The sequence below is a fragment of a genome, unplaced genomic scaffold, assembly GCF_019419815.1.
Source record: "Pyrus x bretschneideri cultivar Hongxiangsu unplaced genomic scaffold, Pyrus_bretschneideri_v1 Contig1, whole genome shotgun sequence".
In the NCBI taxonomy this organism is placed as follows: Eukaryota; Viridiplantae; Streptophyta; class Magnoliopsida; order Rosales; family Rosaceae; genus Pyrus; species Pyrus x bretschneideri.
Genome location: NW_025999390.1, coordinates 1,428,420 through 1,444,024, shown reverse-complemented (window position 1 = coordinate 1,444,024; position 15,605 = coordinate 1,428,420). Strand labels below are relative to the sequence as shown.

Genomic DNA, 15,605 nt, shown 5'->3' with positions numbered 1-15,605 from the left:
ATCGAGCCCTGTCATATACACACACAGATATACAGGAGTAATATGGGCACGTGTACTACGTGTGAATCGATTGAAATAAATAACTTCTTATTCTCGAGACATGTTAAAGAGTAAAAGACAAAAGGTTTATAATAAAGAGTCGGATCATTTTCATTAAATTCACTTAATCAATCGATCTAGATTTTTAAAATTTGATTAAACGATTACAAATAAGAGATTTATTTCAAAGTTATAATAACTTTAACTGTTGGATCAAATTTCTATAAAGAGAACTTATCCATTCTAATTGTCTTTTTTTTTGGCAAATCATTAATTTCCTTTACAACCTATGTAAAATTAATTGTGTCAATCAAATATGCAATAAGGATATTTTAGGTATTTGAAAAATATAAAATTTGTAAAATAAAGCATAATTAAAGAATTTTCTTACGTGGATCATTGTGATCAGGAGTAAAAAAAAAGGGGGATAATACTTGGTACTGACTAGTCAGTGCTCATTTTACTCACTAAATTACATAACCAATAAAGACATGACATGTGTTATATGTTTAAGCTTGATAATCAAGTAACCAATCATCCTTTCTATTATTAAACCCTTAACCAAACAGACCACTTCTCCTGCGGCAAGTCTGCGAGTCTTACATGCCATAGCCGGCATGGCATGGCTTCTTTTCTCCGGCGACCCTAACAGGCCACCCCCCCCCCATCAATCCTTCTTTTCTCCAGCGACCCACCTCCAATCCCTCTCTTCTGCAGCAACTGCAACTAGTCGTCCTCTGTCGTGTGGTTCAAAACTAGTCTTCCTCGATGATCGACGTCGTCGTTCCAAAAGAGTATTGCTCCGCGACTGCTAAAGTATCTTGCAGACAATGGCGGCGGAGTCGACGAGGTAGCCTTGGTCGCGGACTTGTTGTGGAGGACGGAGAATAGGTTGGACGAGGGAATGGAGGTGGGGTTGACGGAGGAGAGATGAATTGGTTGGTGAGAGCTGCCATGGAAGACGTGAGGGCAAGAAGATCCTGCTGTTTGGTTACAGACATAAGGTGACGGTTGGGTGTTTGGGTATTACGATAGCAATTGTTAGGATAGGTTTCAAATAATAGACGTCTAAATTCCATTGATCCACGTAGTGGTCAGTAATTTAGTGTGCTGACTGTTCAGCATCCAAGAATCGTCCGTAAACAAATTATGTCGGGTTCTATCCATAAAAAAAATTGAATGTAAGGAGTTAAGGTTATATTTAAAAAAAAACCAAAACAAAAAGAAAGGGACTGTACATTTTTCCCTCTTGCGGCGGCGGCTCATCAATGACATGATTTTTTCTTCTTTTTTTTTGGTCAGCATCTTGATTACTTTGTCAAACATAGTATGCAAAAGATAGAAAGAACGAGTCATTGAAAACACCTAAAAATTTCCTTAGATTCTATTTTACTTTTCACATATTTTTAATAATTTTTATCCGTTAATATTTTTTAATTCATTCGATTAAACAGTTAAAAATTAAAAAAACATATAAGAAATAAAATAAAATGTATAAGATATCACATCTTTTTTATTACTCTAAGAACTTGATTATTTATGACATGGTTGGTTTGGACCCTTTACTTATCTGTTCGATGCAACTTGCAAAAAAGATGGGATTGTCTTCTGTGTGATTTGTGCATAATTTTAGTATCATTGCCCCCAACGAAAATAACCTTACAAAAATTACTCTACACTGGAATTGGGCTAGCACTTGTGATTTTTATGTATTGAATAATGATCATCTTATAACAGTTACGGGATGATTCATTGATTGAAAACGAATTTTAAGCTCATATTTTATTCATAGTACGTTTTGGATTATATTTTTAAAGCATGTAAATCTCATAATACTGGATTAAGGAGAGGCTTGAAGCGTCTCTATAATCTTTTGGTCTCCAAAAAGATAAATTGTTGTGGCTAAACCACCAAGTGATTTCTTTTTTTTTTTATCACATATTGATGACATACTAATTATTAATCCTGTGATGATTAAGTTTTAGCCTAAGCTTGCTTATATTTGAGTTCTCTATCAATTATTTTTTTGTCCTTTTTCAATCCAATTTTTCTCTCAAAATCTTCCATCTGTGGTTGTTTTGGGTAGTGTGGGTTTGGCAATAAATGAAGTTGAGTTTTAATGATGTGGATTTTCTAGATTATAGTGCTGCTTTTGTCCATGTTAGATCTGCTTGTTTGAGCTTGAGTCTTTCTTTCATGTCTCATGATGGCGTTGGTATGATTTATTGTAATCTAATCGATGATTTCGTTTGTGGTTTTGAATGTAGAGTTATTTTTGTAAACGTCACTAATTGGTCTTTTTGCAGTTTCTTTTTGAAGTTAGCGTTGCTATGTATGTAAATAGTGTTCCATTAATAGTTTTGTTGGTAATTTTGCACGCAGAGTTTCTTATGAGGCAGGTTATGATGTGATTGAATTTCTAATTGCCGAGATCAAAGTACTTTTGGCTTTGGAATGCTGTGCATCCAAAGATCTGCCGTTATGGTGAGATTGGCCAAGTTGGCCTTGTTTTTTGTTTTGAAATCCATTTTGTTTGAGGATCATTCGGATTTAATTCAAGATACTCAATTTGAAGTTTATACCTTTTCTTATAAGGAAAATTAATGAAAATGATTTGAAAATTTTAAGTTTTAATGATAAGGACAAAATAAAGGGTAAAGTGAATAATATCATAATTGACTTTTTAATGTAAAAATATGATTTTTCATTGAAGTGAACAGTACTGTAGGTTTTTCGTTAAAACTCTCTTTCTTGTAATGCTAATAAAACTGTTACTGTGCTGCCTGAAAAAGATCATTTTCTCCATAGTCTTGATACCACGTGAGGCGTTGTTAATCCCACTCACACACACCGTCATTAGCTAGAGACTCCAACTTAGTCAACACCTTTGTTTCAATTTCCAGTGGATCACCCTGAAAGAACCCCTCAAATAATTAATAAATAAACCTGCATATTCCACGTTGTCTGACAATATAATTTGGTATTTTTATTATTATAAACTCATTTGTATAAAACAATAACAAAAAAAAGTCATTAGTCAAATGTTGAATTAAGGTGCATCAAGCTGATTAGTGAAATGTGTGATTTTCCTTCCAGAACTTGCTACGTGGCTTTAACCTTATTATTTAAACATATCCAATAGTACTTTCTTGTTTGTGTACGATATAATATTAGAAATGTTAAGGATATTTTCGTAAAAGCGGGATTCTACGTGAATTTTCTAATCTTTTATTTTTGCACAATGTTCTATAATGTTTGGATAGAAATTAACATTAAATTGTAAGACAACAAAGAATTATATAAAATACCATGTTAAAAGAATCTCGTTAACATTTCTTATATAATATAAAGCATAATTCTCTCCCCTCCTTAACATTTCTCATATAACATGTCTCTTGATGTGTGATCAATTTTTAAGATTAGCATGTAGACAAGACAATTCGTGTGATGTAAATCACATATGGTCGTAAAACTTCACATACTAAACAATCTGTTTTGGAATGTGCTATCCATACATCTCTTTTTACTTTTCACACACCCTTGTTAATTTATGTCCATTGATCTTCTTCAGTTCATCCGATCTAACAGTCGAAAACTAAAAAGGTGTGAGAGAAGTAAAAAAATGTGTATGGATATTACATCCCTCTATTTTAATATTATATAAAAAAATTAAGATTAAACCTTAAAATCCAACTTAAAAGTTCAAAAACAAAATCATAAAAGTCTTCGACCCATCTTATCACCTGCACCTATCAGCTTTTCCATATTTCAAAAAGGCTGTTACCTCTCCACGTAAGTCATCCAATTCCACGAATCTTACGTCTAAATAGTATTAGTCACGAATCACACTTTTTTTCCTTTGAATCCCAATGTCTAAATAGTACGAATCCTTGATTTCGTAACTATTTTCTTCCTTTGAATCAAATGTGATTCACATATTATGGTCATAATAAACGACTAAGGTTCCCATCAACAATATCTATATAAACTTTTGTCAATCGTTAGGAAAATACAACTGGTGATATGACCAGAAGCCACGGGTTTTCAAACGTAAAATCCACCCCACTTTAAGTCCTTGTCAAAACTCGCTTTTCTTCAAGGACCTGGCTTCTCTGTACATCCAATTCTCATATACTTTCATTTATTTTTATTTGTGCAATCACGATTAAATCATATTAATATTTTATATTACTATTACTTTTTGTCTTATTATCTTTATAAAAAAATAATATAAAATATTAACATAGCTTAACCGTGACCGTATAAAATTTTATATCACTATTACTTTTTGTCTTATTATCTTTATAAAAAAATTAATACAAAATATTAACGTAATTTAATCGTAACCGTACAAAATTAAAAAAAATAAGAATATATAAAAACTGAGAGAGGAGAGAAGTCGGATCCTTGTCAAAACACAATTTCTTCACTTTAATTGCTGCCAGCGACACAACACCACAAAAATTAATGAATAGATTCCCCACACGGTAAACAGTCCCCAATTTTGAATTATTTTTAAGTCGTTGTACTTCTTTGAATTTGCAACAAAACCTCTATAAAGTCATTAAGTTGAAATTTCTTTTTTCAACCGCTGCGCTCCTTTGAATTTACAATAAAACCTTTGTAAAGTCATAAAGTTTGAATCAAACTAATTTCATAACTTTTAGTAAAAAAACTTATGGCTTGTTTCCCGTTAATGAATGTTTATTTCCTAAATATGATTCCTTGGGCGCTGAGTGTTCTATTTTTTGTACATTTGTACTTTCTTTACTTGTACTCTAATGCGTTCATTACAAAAAAAGGACCTTTACAGGCGAAATGTTTTCTTCAAGCTAAGTAGGATTTCATCACTTAAGATTTTGCCAACGAAAAGTTGTCAAGGAAATTTGGTCCCACAAAGGGTGTCGCTACAAATTTTGTCCGACGACATTTTAATATTCGTTGTGCAAATGGTACTCGCTCGATGATAATATTTTGTCGAATAAAATGCGTTGACCAAGTTGGCCTGACGGACCAAACTCATGACGCCATTATTTCATTGGGTTTCCATAAATAAAATATTTATATTATTTTGCTCGACGAAAATATTTCTACAATCAGTTTATTTTATTTTATTTTTGAAAATGTATTAATCTAAAAAAAATCACTACTAAACAATTTATTTAATTCGATTAGAAAAATATTTGTACAAATGTATACAAGAAATCCTAAACTAACTACGAATATTGCAGTGGTTCGATGGATGGCAACTAAAAGTCACTGGGAAGATCGGGGAAGCGAATGACAAAGGTTGTCATTGCCTGGGTTATACAAGAAATGTATTGCTGAAACTGGTACTATTGCTGGTACGCAGTACTTTCTTGCTGGCTCGCTAACTCCATCTCCAGATGCGCTCCTTTATAAAAAATTACAAAGAAATAAGAGTTTATTTAATAAAATAGAAGAAAAAGGGATGAGAACCTAATTTTGTTAAAAATAAAAAATTGGAATTAAAATAAAAAAAGACTTACCAGAAATGTCAGACTTTGAATATAAATGGTAATATTTTTGCTCATCATACTAAAGTAATGCTAATACTCACCACCACATTTATCACAGTTGGATGAGTTTAAATATTGAGTCAATCACCCAAAATAAATGGCAAATTGCCCTTTTATTGCAATGCTTCCAAAAAATTTGGTATAGCCCATCAAGATGACCTAAGAGCAACTCCAGCCATATCTTTTAGGCTGGCACCCAAAAAAACCCCTCAAACCTTAAAAATAGGCAAGCCCAAAGTTCAAGCCAGTTTGTAGGCTGATCCAAAATGGGTTAAGGTAGGAACCGGCCTATCTGGCATCATGCTGACATCAGCATGATGTCAGCGGGCAACATAATTTTTTTTTTTTTTTTTTTGTGTCAGGCGCGTGGGAAACACGCACGCGTGGCTGTGCGTCCCCGACAAGGTGACAAGCGCTGGGCCCACGCTGCAAGCGCACTAAAAGGGCACGGGACATGGGCCACGTGGCTAAGCCTCGGTCGTTGGATTTTTTACGGCTAGTTTTCTAGGCCGTTGGATTTCCAACAATTAAAAAAATTTGAAATTCAAACCCAACGGCTAGTGACGTGACACAATCTGGACCGTTAGATTTTCAGATCAACGGTCCAAATTTTTCGACGAAAAAATTAAATAAATAAATAAATAAAATGTCAGAAATTAATAATATTTTTTTATAAATAAAATAAATGTCAAAAATTTAAAATAATAATTTTATTTTATTATTAAAAAACTAATAATATTTTAATAAAATGATGTTCTACCCTAGCGACGAGAATTATGCTTATGAACTCTGGTGAAGATTCGATCCTCATCAATCTCTCTCTCTTCTTACAATTAACATGTTAACCCACTGATGCTATTGCTTGTGAAATTTTTCCAATAGTTGTGTTGTGTTGTTGGTTTGCGTAAAGACACCCACCACTTATCGAACAAGTCCACCACAAAGTGATGCCAACTCCCTGGTTTTACATTTCCTCCTCCATATTAATCACACTATTTGGTTCTATATCCAGATGGAAGATTAATCTACCGAGAAAACTTCAGTAAAGTTGTATGACTAGGTGAAATTTGTGCAAGATTGGGTGACGTGGTTTGGGCACATCGTCATTCTTCGTATCTTTTCAATATTTTATTTCATTACTTTTGAAATTTTCATTCAGCTGGAGTTTGCAATAAAAGAACCGAAATACCTATTCAATTTGTCTATGCAACTTATCTGGAGGGAAGCTCAATTTACATAATTTGTGGTTTAGGTGGCATGTCTCGAATCTAGTACAAAAAAATTATGTAAACGTCATATTTCTCTCCCTATCTCTCTCCCTGGTTCATATTCCTTGCCGTGATATCTACGGACTTGGAACCACCAAGGTAAATCTGGCGGTTCATTTCTCATCAATCCGTCAAGGTATGTGATCAATCCGCTTAAATTTATCCCTACGCTGCTTGTTCTTAGCTGGCTATGTTTGTTGACTGATTTTCTCATATCGTTTTATTGGTAACTGTTGCTTTCAGTCGATTACCCGGTATTGTCCACTGGATCGGATTTGGTAGTTGACCCGGTTGTGATGATTACGAGGGACGGTGAAGATGAATTTCCATAAGGGACGGTGAAGATGAATTTCCATATAATATAAGTATATAAGTCTGATGAAATTATGGATCTAGGCTGACCGAGGGACACAAGGAAAGAATCTGTGAAAAAAAAAATGTTTGTGCTCTCGTTCTTTCTGTTCTATTTTTCCTGCATTCTGGTCTATATGCTTGCATATCGTGCCAATTTCAATTAGCTAACATGGAGAAGGCGGATTCCGATTTGGCTACACGGAGAGGTACTAACTTCGATTCGTTACTTAATAATTAAAATTGCAGCTCTCAATTAACTTATACTCAATGACTACCTGCAAATGCAGTTACATAATTGATTCTAGGGAATTTTAACGAAAATCATATTTTTACACTAAAAAGTCAATCATGATACTATTCACTTTACTCTTTATTTTGTCATTATCGTTAAAACTCAAAGTTTCAAGCTTTTTTCTTTAGTTTTTATTTGATTCTATCACTTTAAAAACTACGTGAAGAAAAATCTACAAGGGTTCGGTTCAGCTAGTGATGTATAGAAACAAATTAGGGTTCTGTTGGTTGCAATTGGTTTTGTACGCTATATCATGTTACATTTTAATATAACGATAAATGTTGCTACATTATGTTGTAACCCTTGAAGATCTTTCATATTCCGTAAAATGTTGTTGCTCAGTATTCATTTATGCTTTAGTATGTATACATCTATTTTCAGTATTCAAGTTTGGTGAATGATATATAGATACATACGAAGAAAACTGCTGATAGTCTCTTAAGCTCCTTTTGAGCTTATCGCATCTTTTGTTGGATGATTCCCAGTGACATCAGAAATAAAGCATTTAGGCTTGTATTATTTGGCGCCTATTTCCGTTGGCTTTGTTTCGTAAGATGACACATGCATTTTCCATACCATTACTTCAAACCGCAGTAATGACTTGTAGAGACTAGTTTATATGATCCTTTTGTAATAGTTTAGGGAATTGGATCCCATTCAGATTCATTTTGTGGGGATTCTAGGGATCCTCACATCGTAGTCATTCATCGTGTATAGTGCGTTCAAAAATTATTTAATTTTTTTCATTTAAAATTAAACGTAAATAGTATCTGATAAAAAATGACTGCACAATATACGATGAACGGTTAGAATGTGAGAATTCTTAAGACCCTCACGAAGTAGATCTGAAGATGATCTTCTTCCATAGTTTAGAGAGGAAATCAGCAGTTGAGGTACAAGTTCGGGTCGGTTGGCAGAATGCTCCAGTAGTATCAAATGGGGAAAAATGGTGTAGGTGGGCATGTCTTCGATTTCCTTTGACATTGGCTCGGCACTTGCAAGTTGGACGATGCAGCACCCACCGCTTATCGAATACGTTCACCACTGGGACATGGTGGTGCCGACTCACTGGTTTTACTTTTCCTCCTCTATGTAAGTCACACTATTTGGATCTATATTTGGATGGAAGATTAATGTGCCAATAAAACTTCGGTAAATTTGTTTGATTGGAAAAACTTACATCAAGTGAAATTAGTGTAATGTTGGGTGGAATTAGAATACATGGAAAGTTCATGTGTTGACGAGGTTCGGCTACCTTTTTCTTGAAGTTTATTTGTTTTGAATATGATATGTGTGTTTGGTTTGTGTGCAAGAGAATGACTTCTTAAGTGTAAAAAGCCGAGTTTTATCAAATTAATCCTCGGAAGATGATTTGTTTAATCTGTTTTTCCTCTCATGTAAGCTATGATTATTTGTTTATGTTTCTTCATTTTTGCGATTTGTTCATGCACTTCATCAACAAGGAAAATGTAGCAAACCCAATGGGCTGGTGAAAGTAACAAACCCTACGGTTTAAATGTGTTGTGACTGTAAACCCAAAAACCCATGTCATAAAGTCATTTCTTACTTTCCCTAATACTAAATACAGCTCACACATGTATATATAAAAAGTAAAACAAAAACTATCGTATAGAAATGTAATTTTTATTTTATTTTATATTTTTTAATTAAAGATATTACCATGGCAATGTGGGTGATGTTTGAAAAATAAAGAGAAAAAATTGATTATCTATATTAAAAGAATGAGCAAGTGAGCTAAGCTTCATAATAAATTAATATTAATATGATTAAAATTCGTCTTTAGTAAAAACTGAATTTAAAACTTTTCACTAAAAATAAAAACTATCCAGTTCGTAGTACTAAAAGTTTCATTTTATTAATAAAGAGAATATATTCATCTTTTTCGTTTTTCCTCGGCATCTCTTTCCGTTTTCCTATTAAATATTCCCCGGTTGCAACTTGCAATGTTCCAAGAATATCGTCACTTAATAATCCGCCACGTTGAGCGGCATCGACCCAAGACAGTGATTCTCTCTTCAAAGGCCACACGTGCAAATATTAAGTGCGTGAAAAAAAAAACACGTGGGAGTGGGTTTTGCCGCTCGTCATCGCTCGAAATATCAGCAGGCGGTGGCTCTGCCGCCAGGAAAAATACAGAAAAAGGAAAGCGCAGAGCCTAAGAGATTGCACTTCACACACACACACACACACAAACTCTCTGGAGGGGAGGGGAGGGGAGACCAAAATATCTGGAAGACCTGCCAAATCAGGACACTGAGGAACTCCAAAAAGCGTCAGTCTTTCCCCTTTTATCTTCTTTCTTCACTTGTATCTCGTGCTACTGTTACAAAAGGTCATCACATTTCTCTCTCTCTCTCTCTCTCTCTCTCTGGGGCAAGCAGTTGGCAAGGTTGGAGGCTTTGGATTTCCAGGTAGCAATGAACACTCTCTGCTCATGCTATGTGCTTGGTTTTTATGTTTTTAATTTGTTTTTGTTTCATTTTTCCTATGAAAATTAAATTGCTAGAAAATTTCTGAGTTCTTGTAGTTCTTCTGTTTGTGGGGCCCAAGATCTGGATAGTTAACAATGTTCAATTCTTCTGGAGCATGGACTGTTTGATTGTTTGACTTTTAAGATTGCGTTTGGTTGGTTGATCTAACACCGCAGTTTGCGTGATTTTTCCTCATTTATTTATCATTTTCTACGCCTTGTGACGTTTGGCGTCGCTGTTTCATGCAAGTCCAGTAAACGAGCAGCTATTAAGTTGCTGGGTGAATGCTTGATGTTGTAGGTGAAGCTGCACTCAGTTGCGAAAGATTTTGATATCGAAAACTCTGTGGACATGTTTCGCCTCTGGAGCACTTCTCATCAGCAAGAGAACGATCCCTTGAACCATGACGCTAAGGTATTGAAAAAGTTTGAAGTTTACAAGTCTTCAAGGAAATGTGAAAAAATCTTTCTTAGTTGAGTTCATGAATTGCAATATATATGCAGATCAATGAGCTGAAGGCTGCGATTGGACCGCTATCTGGACGCAGTTTGCAGTTCTGCACTGATGCATGCTTCAGGCGGTACTTGGAGGCGCGAAATTGGAACCTTGACAAGGCGAAGAAAATGTTGGAGGAAACACTCAAATGGAGGTCAACCTATAAGCCTGAGGAAATCCGCTGGGTAAAATTGCTTTACTTTTTACAATGTTCTCTGTTTCTGATGCTTACATTTCTAGCTGAGTGTTGATGTGATTGCTGTGTTGTCAGCGCGAAGTTGCATGTGAAGGCGAGACTGGGAAAGTTTACAGAGCAAGTTTTCGCGATCGTAGTGGGAGGACTGTTCTTATACTGAGACGGGGAATGCAGGTATTAAGCGTTGTCGTTTTGTATTTCTGATTCGTTGAGCATTCACTAGGGCGAAGATTAATGCTACTGGAAATGTTCCAGAACACGGTATCAATAGACAATCAGATGCGGCATCTGGTGTATCTGATTGAGAATGCTGTGTTCAACCTTCCGGAGGGCCAAGAACAAATGGCGTGGCTGATAGACTTCACAGGGTGGACGCTAAGTACTACCGTGCCTGTGAAATCGGCTCGAGACACCATCAACATTTTACAGAACCACTACCCTGAGAGACTAGCAGTAGCATTTCTCTACAATCCCCCACGCATTTTCGAAGCATTTTGGAAGGTTTGAGTTCTGTTCTTCCTATTTGCTTCATTGAACATTACTTCTGCCAAAAGAATCAGGGGTCGTGCGGTTTGTGCTGTTATAATCTAGTAGTTACTCAAATTGATGATAGATAATCGAATCGAGAATCTGAGATTGTTCTGTTCTGTTGATGCAGATTGTCAAGTATTTCTTGGACAACAAGACATTCCACAAGGTTAAGTTTGTTTACCCGAAGAACAAAGAAAGCGTGGAGCTTATGAAACAATGTTTCGACGAGGAAAATCTCCCTATTGAGTTTGGAGGACCAGCCATACTAAACTATGATCACGAGGTATTCTCGAAACTAATGAATCAAGATGATGTGAAATCAGCTGCATTTTGGTGCCCCGATGACAAACCACCACATTGGGCTAATGGGCGTTCTGGAGCCGAGGTGGTTCCAGAGCCAGTGAGCCTTGCACCGGCAGCCAGCTGAGTCTCCCGCCCCTACTCTCAGCGCATGATCGTGATTAAGCACCGGAATCCTCCATAGCAGGAGCTGATAACCCTAAAGTATATGAGAATAAGTGAGACGGACTAACTGGTTGAGATGTTGCTGTAAGCCTGCAAGCTACGATCCAGTGAGAGATTACCTTGCAGGCACCTGAGAGTGCCCTAGTGAGAGATTACCTTAATACTAAACATGTTTAGTGACTACATTATCATTAAGAAAACAAATTAGCATTCTGATATCTTTCAAAAAGAATTAGCAATGTGGCATTGGTTTTTTTTATAAATATCTCATCAGCTGTGATGTGAGTGAGACCAATCAGACAAGGCGTAATTAAAATTCTGAAGCACTTGTTTGCAAAACCTTCATTTTTCACCGTCTTCTTGTGCCTGAGCTTGAATACGTGCACTGTTTTTCTCTCCTGATATCCGCATTTAGTCTGATAGCCAGAAATAAAATTTATTAAATCGAATTTTATTAGCTTTGGGGAAAGAGATGTTATCTACTACAACGAAATACAATATTTTACCATTTATATACTCTCCTTCTATCAAAGACTGTCTCTCTTTCTATCAAAGACTCTCTCTCTTTCTATCACACTCTCCTTCTAAACAAACCTCTCACCAAGAGTTTATGGAGGAAACAACAGAGAATGCGAGACATATAAACTGTCAGTCAAAATCTGTCGTTAGAGATGCACGTTAAACGTAGACGAGGTTAGCTGCCCTTCGAGATTGAGCACACAAGACACATTGACATCACAACAGGCGTCTCTTGAAAGTTCGCGTGGTCGTTTGGTAAGTGCGGACCAGCAAACCGACCCCTATGCCAACTCCAAGACAAACGCCAAGTCCGATACCCACGCCAACTCTCACACCAGCATTGAACCATGAGAGTTCTCCTTCTTCACCATCCATATATTCCGTCCTCCTCCAGTACATATTGTTGTACTCGTCCTCGTTCTCCGGCTTGTAGTTTCTGTACTCTGCTACCTGCAATTCAAGAAAGGTTGGGGGATCCCAAAACGTACAATCCCAACCGAAGAATAAATAACAGAGATATGAACTATAACAAATTGGGGGATCCCAAAACGTACAATCCCAACCGAAGAATAAATAACAGAGATATGAACTATAACAAATGAAAGATGCTATGATGACTAATTATACCCCTTAGTAAGTTAACCTTTCGTTCTTTACGCAAGAGATAAACCAACAGAACAAATTCATGAATGCCATCTTAACCAGGGTAAATTAAGACAACCATCCTACAAAGATCCCAAAGATAATAAAACGGTGCCAATATAACCTTCAGAATATTGTCTACAACAACCCAGCAGAAGGTGGGGCCTGCAACGACGGACCATCCCCACGTCTCGTTGGATGAGTCCTACAGTACACTGGTGTGCGGAATTCACTGGTTTTATGGACCACTAGATTCGAATGTTTGGATTAAAGCATGTAAATCTAGTCATCCACGGAAACAGACACCGATGCATTGTCCAATTTTTTATATCAAATACTGCAATGACTGCAAATAAAGCTTCAAATAATTTTTCGCCTTATAACAAACGAAAACTGACCCTAGAGTGAGGCATTAGATGAACACAGGCGCCTTACAACATCCATATACCGACACTACCCTAAGATCCAGATAAATGCAACTATGGCAAAGCACTGAAGTGAACATAACAAAATTTGAGTTTCAATCTTTCAATACAAAAAAAAAGTTTCAATATGTACCTCCATATCAACTCCAGGAGAGACATCTTTCTGGCATTCGGTTGTCTCGTACTCCGGTATTGCACCCAACGTGCTCTTCCTATTGTGTTTCTTTCTAAAATGAAGCTGCAGGGTCTTGGTTAAGATGATCGGTGTGCCAGAGAAGCACCCTGTGATGTAAACTTCAATGGTTGGTGCAGTTAATTCAGCGCCACCAAGATGTTTCCCCTTCAAAAATCCAGTGCAGGCACTGATATCTGATTCACAATTCATGCTCCATCGCTTGACATTGTTTTTTGATTCCCCAACGAAACCGTTGCTATTAGACATCTCTAACACCCCAGAGAGGATGAGATCATCTTTGTCATACACCTCAAATCTCACGCTCCCGGTCAACCTTATACTGTCTGTATTCACAAATGTGGCCTCTTCAGATTTCTTATCTACCTGATCCCTTCTAAGATGTGAAGAAACACCTTCAGAGTGAATGCTAGTTTTAGCACCATTGACTTCCAAAAGGGTATCCGGGCTTACAGGAATATGATGGAGAGTCAGAAACTTTGGGGTCGAATCATCAACCTTAAAGTTACTGATCCTCACATAGAAGACTCTCAAATCAAACCAAGATGAAGGTACTTTACTGCAGGGCCGGTAAGGAAAGTACCGCAGGGCCGGTAAGGAGAGTATCTTATAATCTGGAGGGCATGATTCTCAACTTTACCATTGCTTGAAACTTCATTTGAACCATCCATGATTTAGGAGGGCAATCCTCACTGAAATCCCTCGATATTGATCAAAACGGCAATGTCATTGCAGTAGGAACCACACAAGTTGAACTCAGACTGGCATAAGAAACCTGTGAAGAAATAACCAGAATATTTTCGGTTCAGATAATCACAAACAAAGGAGGAAAAAACCAGAAACCCGGATGGTCAAACTCAAATCCATTAAACCAGCACATAATCAAGAATAGTTTGCCTTTGCCCGGTAAAACGGGATTTTTGTAAGGGGAAAAAAAACACCCCATTTTTAGAAACAGAAAGTTAGAAACCCATAGATTGAGGAAAAAAGAACTCAATCTCACAACTGAAAACAAAAGGTATATGCCCACTCTTATCTTGAACAAACACAAATCTAACTCATAGAAAGATGAAACATTTATATGGAAAGTAATTTCCGCACACACGCCTTTTCTCCGTCTGCACACCCTTGTATATTAATAGCCTTCGAATATAAATCAAAGAACATAAATAAACACGAGTGTGCAAAACGAGAATAAAACTGTGCAAATATCATTTCCCATTTATATTAGCCTAAAAGTATAGCAATTCAATCAATTTGCCATCCAAATTTACAGATTAATTTTAGAGCTTTTCACTGCATGAACATAGTCTTCAAACAAATAAAATAAAATTACACACAATTTATTTGACCAGAGGATGAAAACAGGAAGACCAGCCAGCAGATCCTGGAATTAAACAAGAATTGAACAATTCAAATCCTCAATCTTCAAATCCAATTCGTAATTTCGTAAAACTTTAAAGGAAAGCAAACGAACTGAAACCAAATTGAATTCTGAAATATTTGCAAGAGAATATTGCAAAATTACGAAGAAAAACAAAATAAATATGCTGCAAAAGCTGGCCACAATCAGTCAATTCACAGAAGCAGCCAAATCCATCTCTCTCTTCCTCTCAAACGAATCAACAGCCACAAACAAATAAAGAGAAAAAAAAATTAAAATAAAAAACTAACCAAGTAATTGATTCAATTCCATCCACAATCTTCAACTGCAGAGAGTGACTTCCCGAATCGCTTTCGAAACTCCTTCAAGGTCGAGGCTTTTGATTCTCCTCCCAGCCCAAAATTCGTGGCTGCCAATCAATATTACGATTGACTCGAGTCCTCCAAAATAAAATAAAATAAAAATAATTGTTGGTTGCTTTTGTTGTTGTTTCCTTCTTTGGGATCGAAAAACAAAAGCTTGAGGCTTTTGAGTGTGTGGCGCGTGGATTCTGAGAGTTTCCGAAAAAGGGAATGAAATGGAGAGATGGGCTTTATAGGGGAGCAGGAATCTGAGAGGGAAATGGGCGTTTACTTAAATTTTGTTGTTCATCTTATCCGATTGGGGAGGAGGCAGAAGAATTTGGACTTGATTCCTGTCCCTGAAAGCCTGAAAGGGATGGGCAACGCCCAATTGCTTGGTTAGAAATTAATAATTAGTTCTTTTTTAGT

General features: G+C 36.3%; 1 protein-coding gene and 1 non-coding gene across 4 annotated transcripts; one reads left to right on the top strand and one right to left on the bottom strand.

Annotated features, from left to right (window-relative positions):
• The first annotated feature begins 9,457 nt into the window (after window positions 1–9,457).
• LOC103928997 (phosphatidylinositol transfer protein 3-like) lies at window positions 9,458–11,892 on the top strand. Of its 3 annotated transcripts, XM_048578142.1 has the most exons (7): window positions 9,459–9,786; window positions 9,896–9,925; window positions 10,286–10,399; window positions 10,489–10,665; window positions 10,752–10,850; window positions 10,932–11,177; window positions 11,335–11,892. In XM_048578142.1, exons 3-7 carry the CDS (start codon window positions 10,337–10,339, stop codon window positions 11,632–11,634), a joined length of 885 nt encoding a protein of 294 aa, XP_048434099.1. In that variant the 5' UTR covers window positions 9,459–9,786; window positions 9,896–9,925; window positions 10,286–10,336; the 3' UTR covers window positions 11,635–11,892. The 3 variants fall into 3 exon arrangements, with proteins under 3 accessions (XP_018498562.2, XP_048434099.1, XP_048434092.1); XM_018643046.2 differs by having other exon boundaries at window positions 9,458–9,925; window positions 10,240–10,399; XM_048578135.1 differs by having other exon boundaries at window positions 9,459–9,925.
• A 210-nt stretch (window positions 11,893–12,102) lies between these two features.
• LOC103954626 lies at window positions 12,103–15,605 on the bottom strand. The gene is made up of 3 exons (XR_007255974.1): window positions 15,126–15,605; window positions 13,392–14,226; window positions 12,103–12,641 (listed from the first exon to the last, which is right to left on the bottom strand). It is a non-coding gene; the product is annotated as an uncharacterized protein At1g01500 (transcript).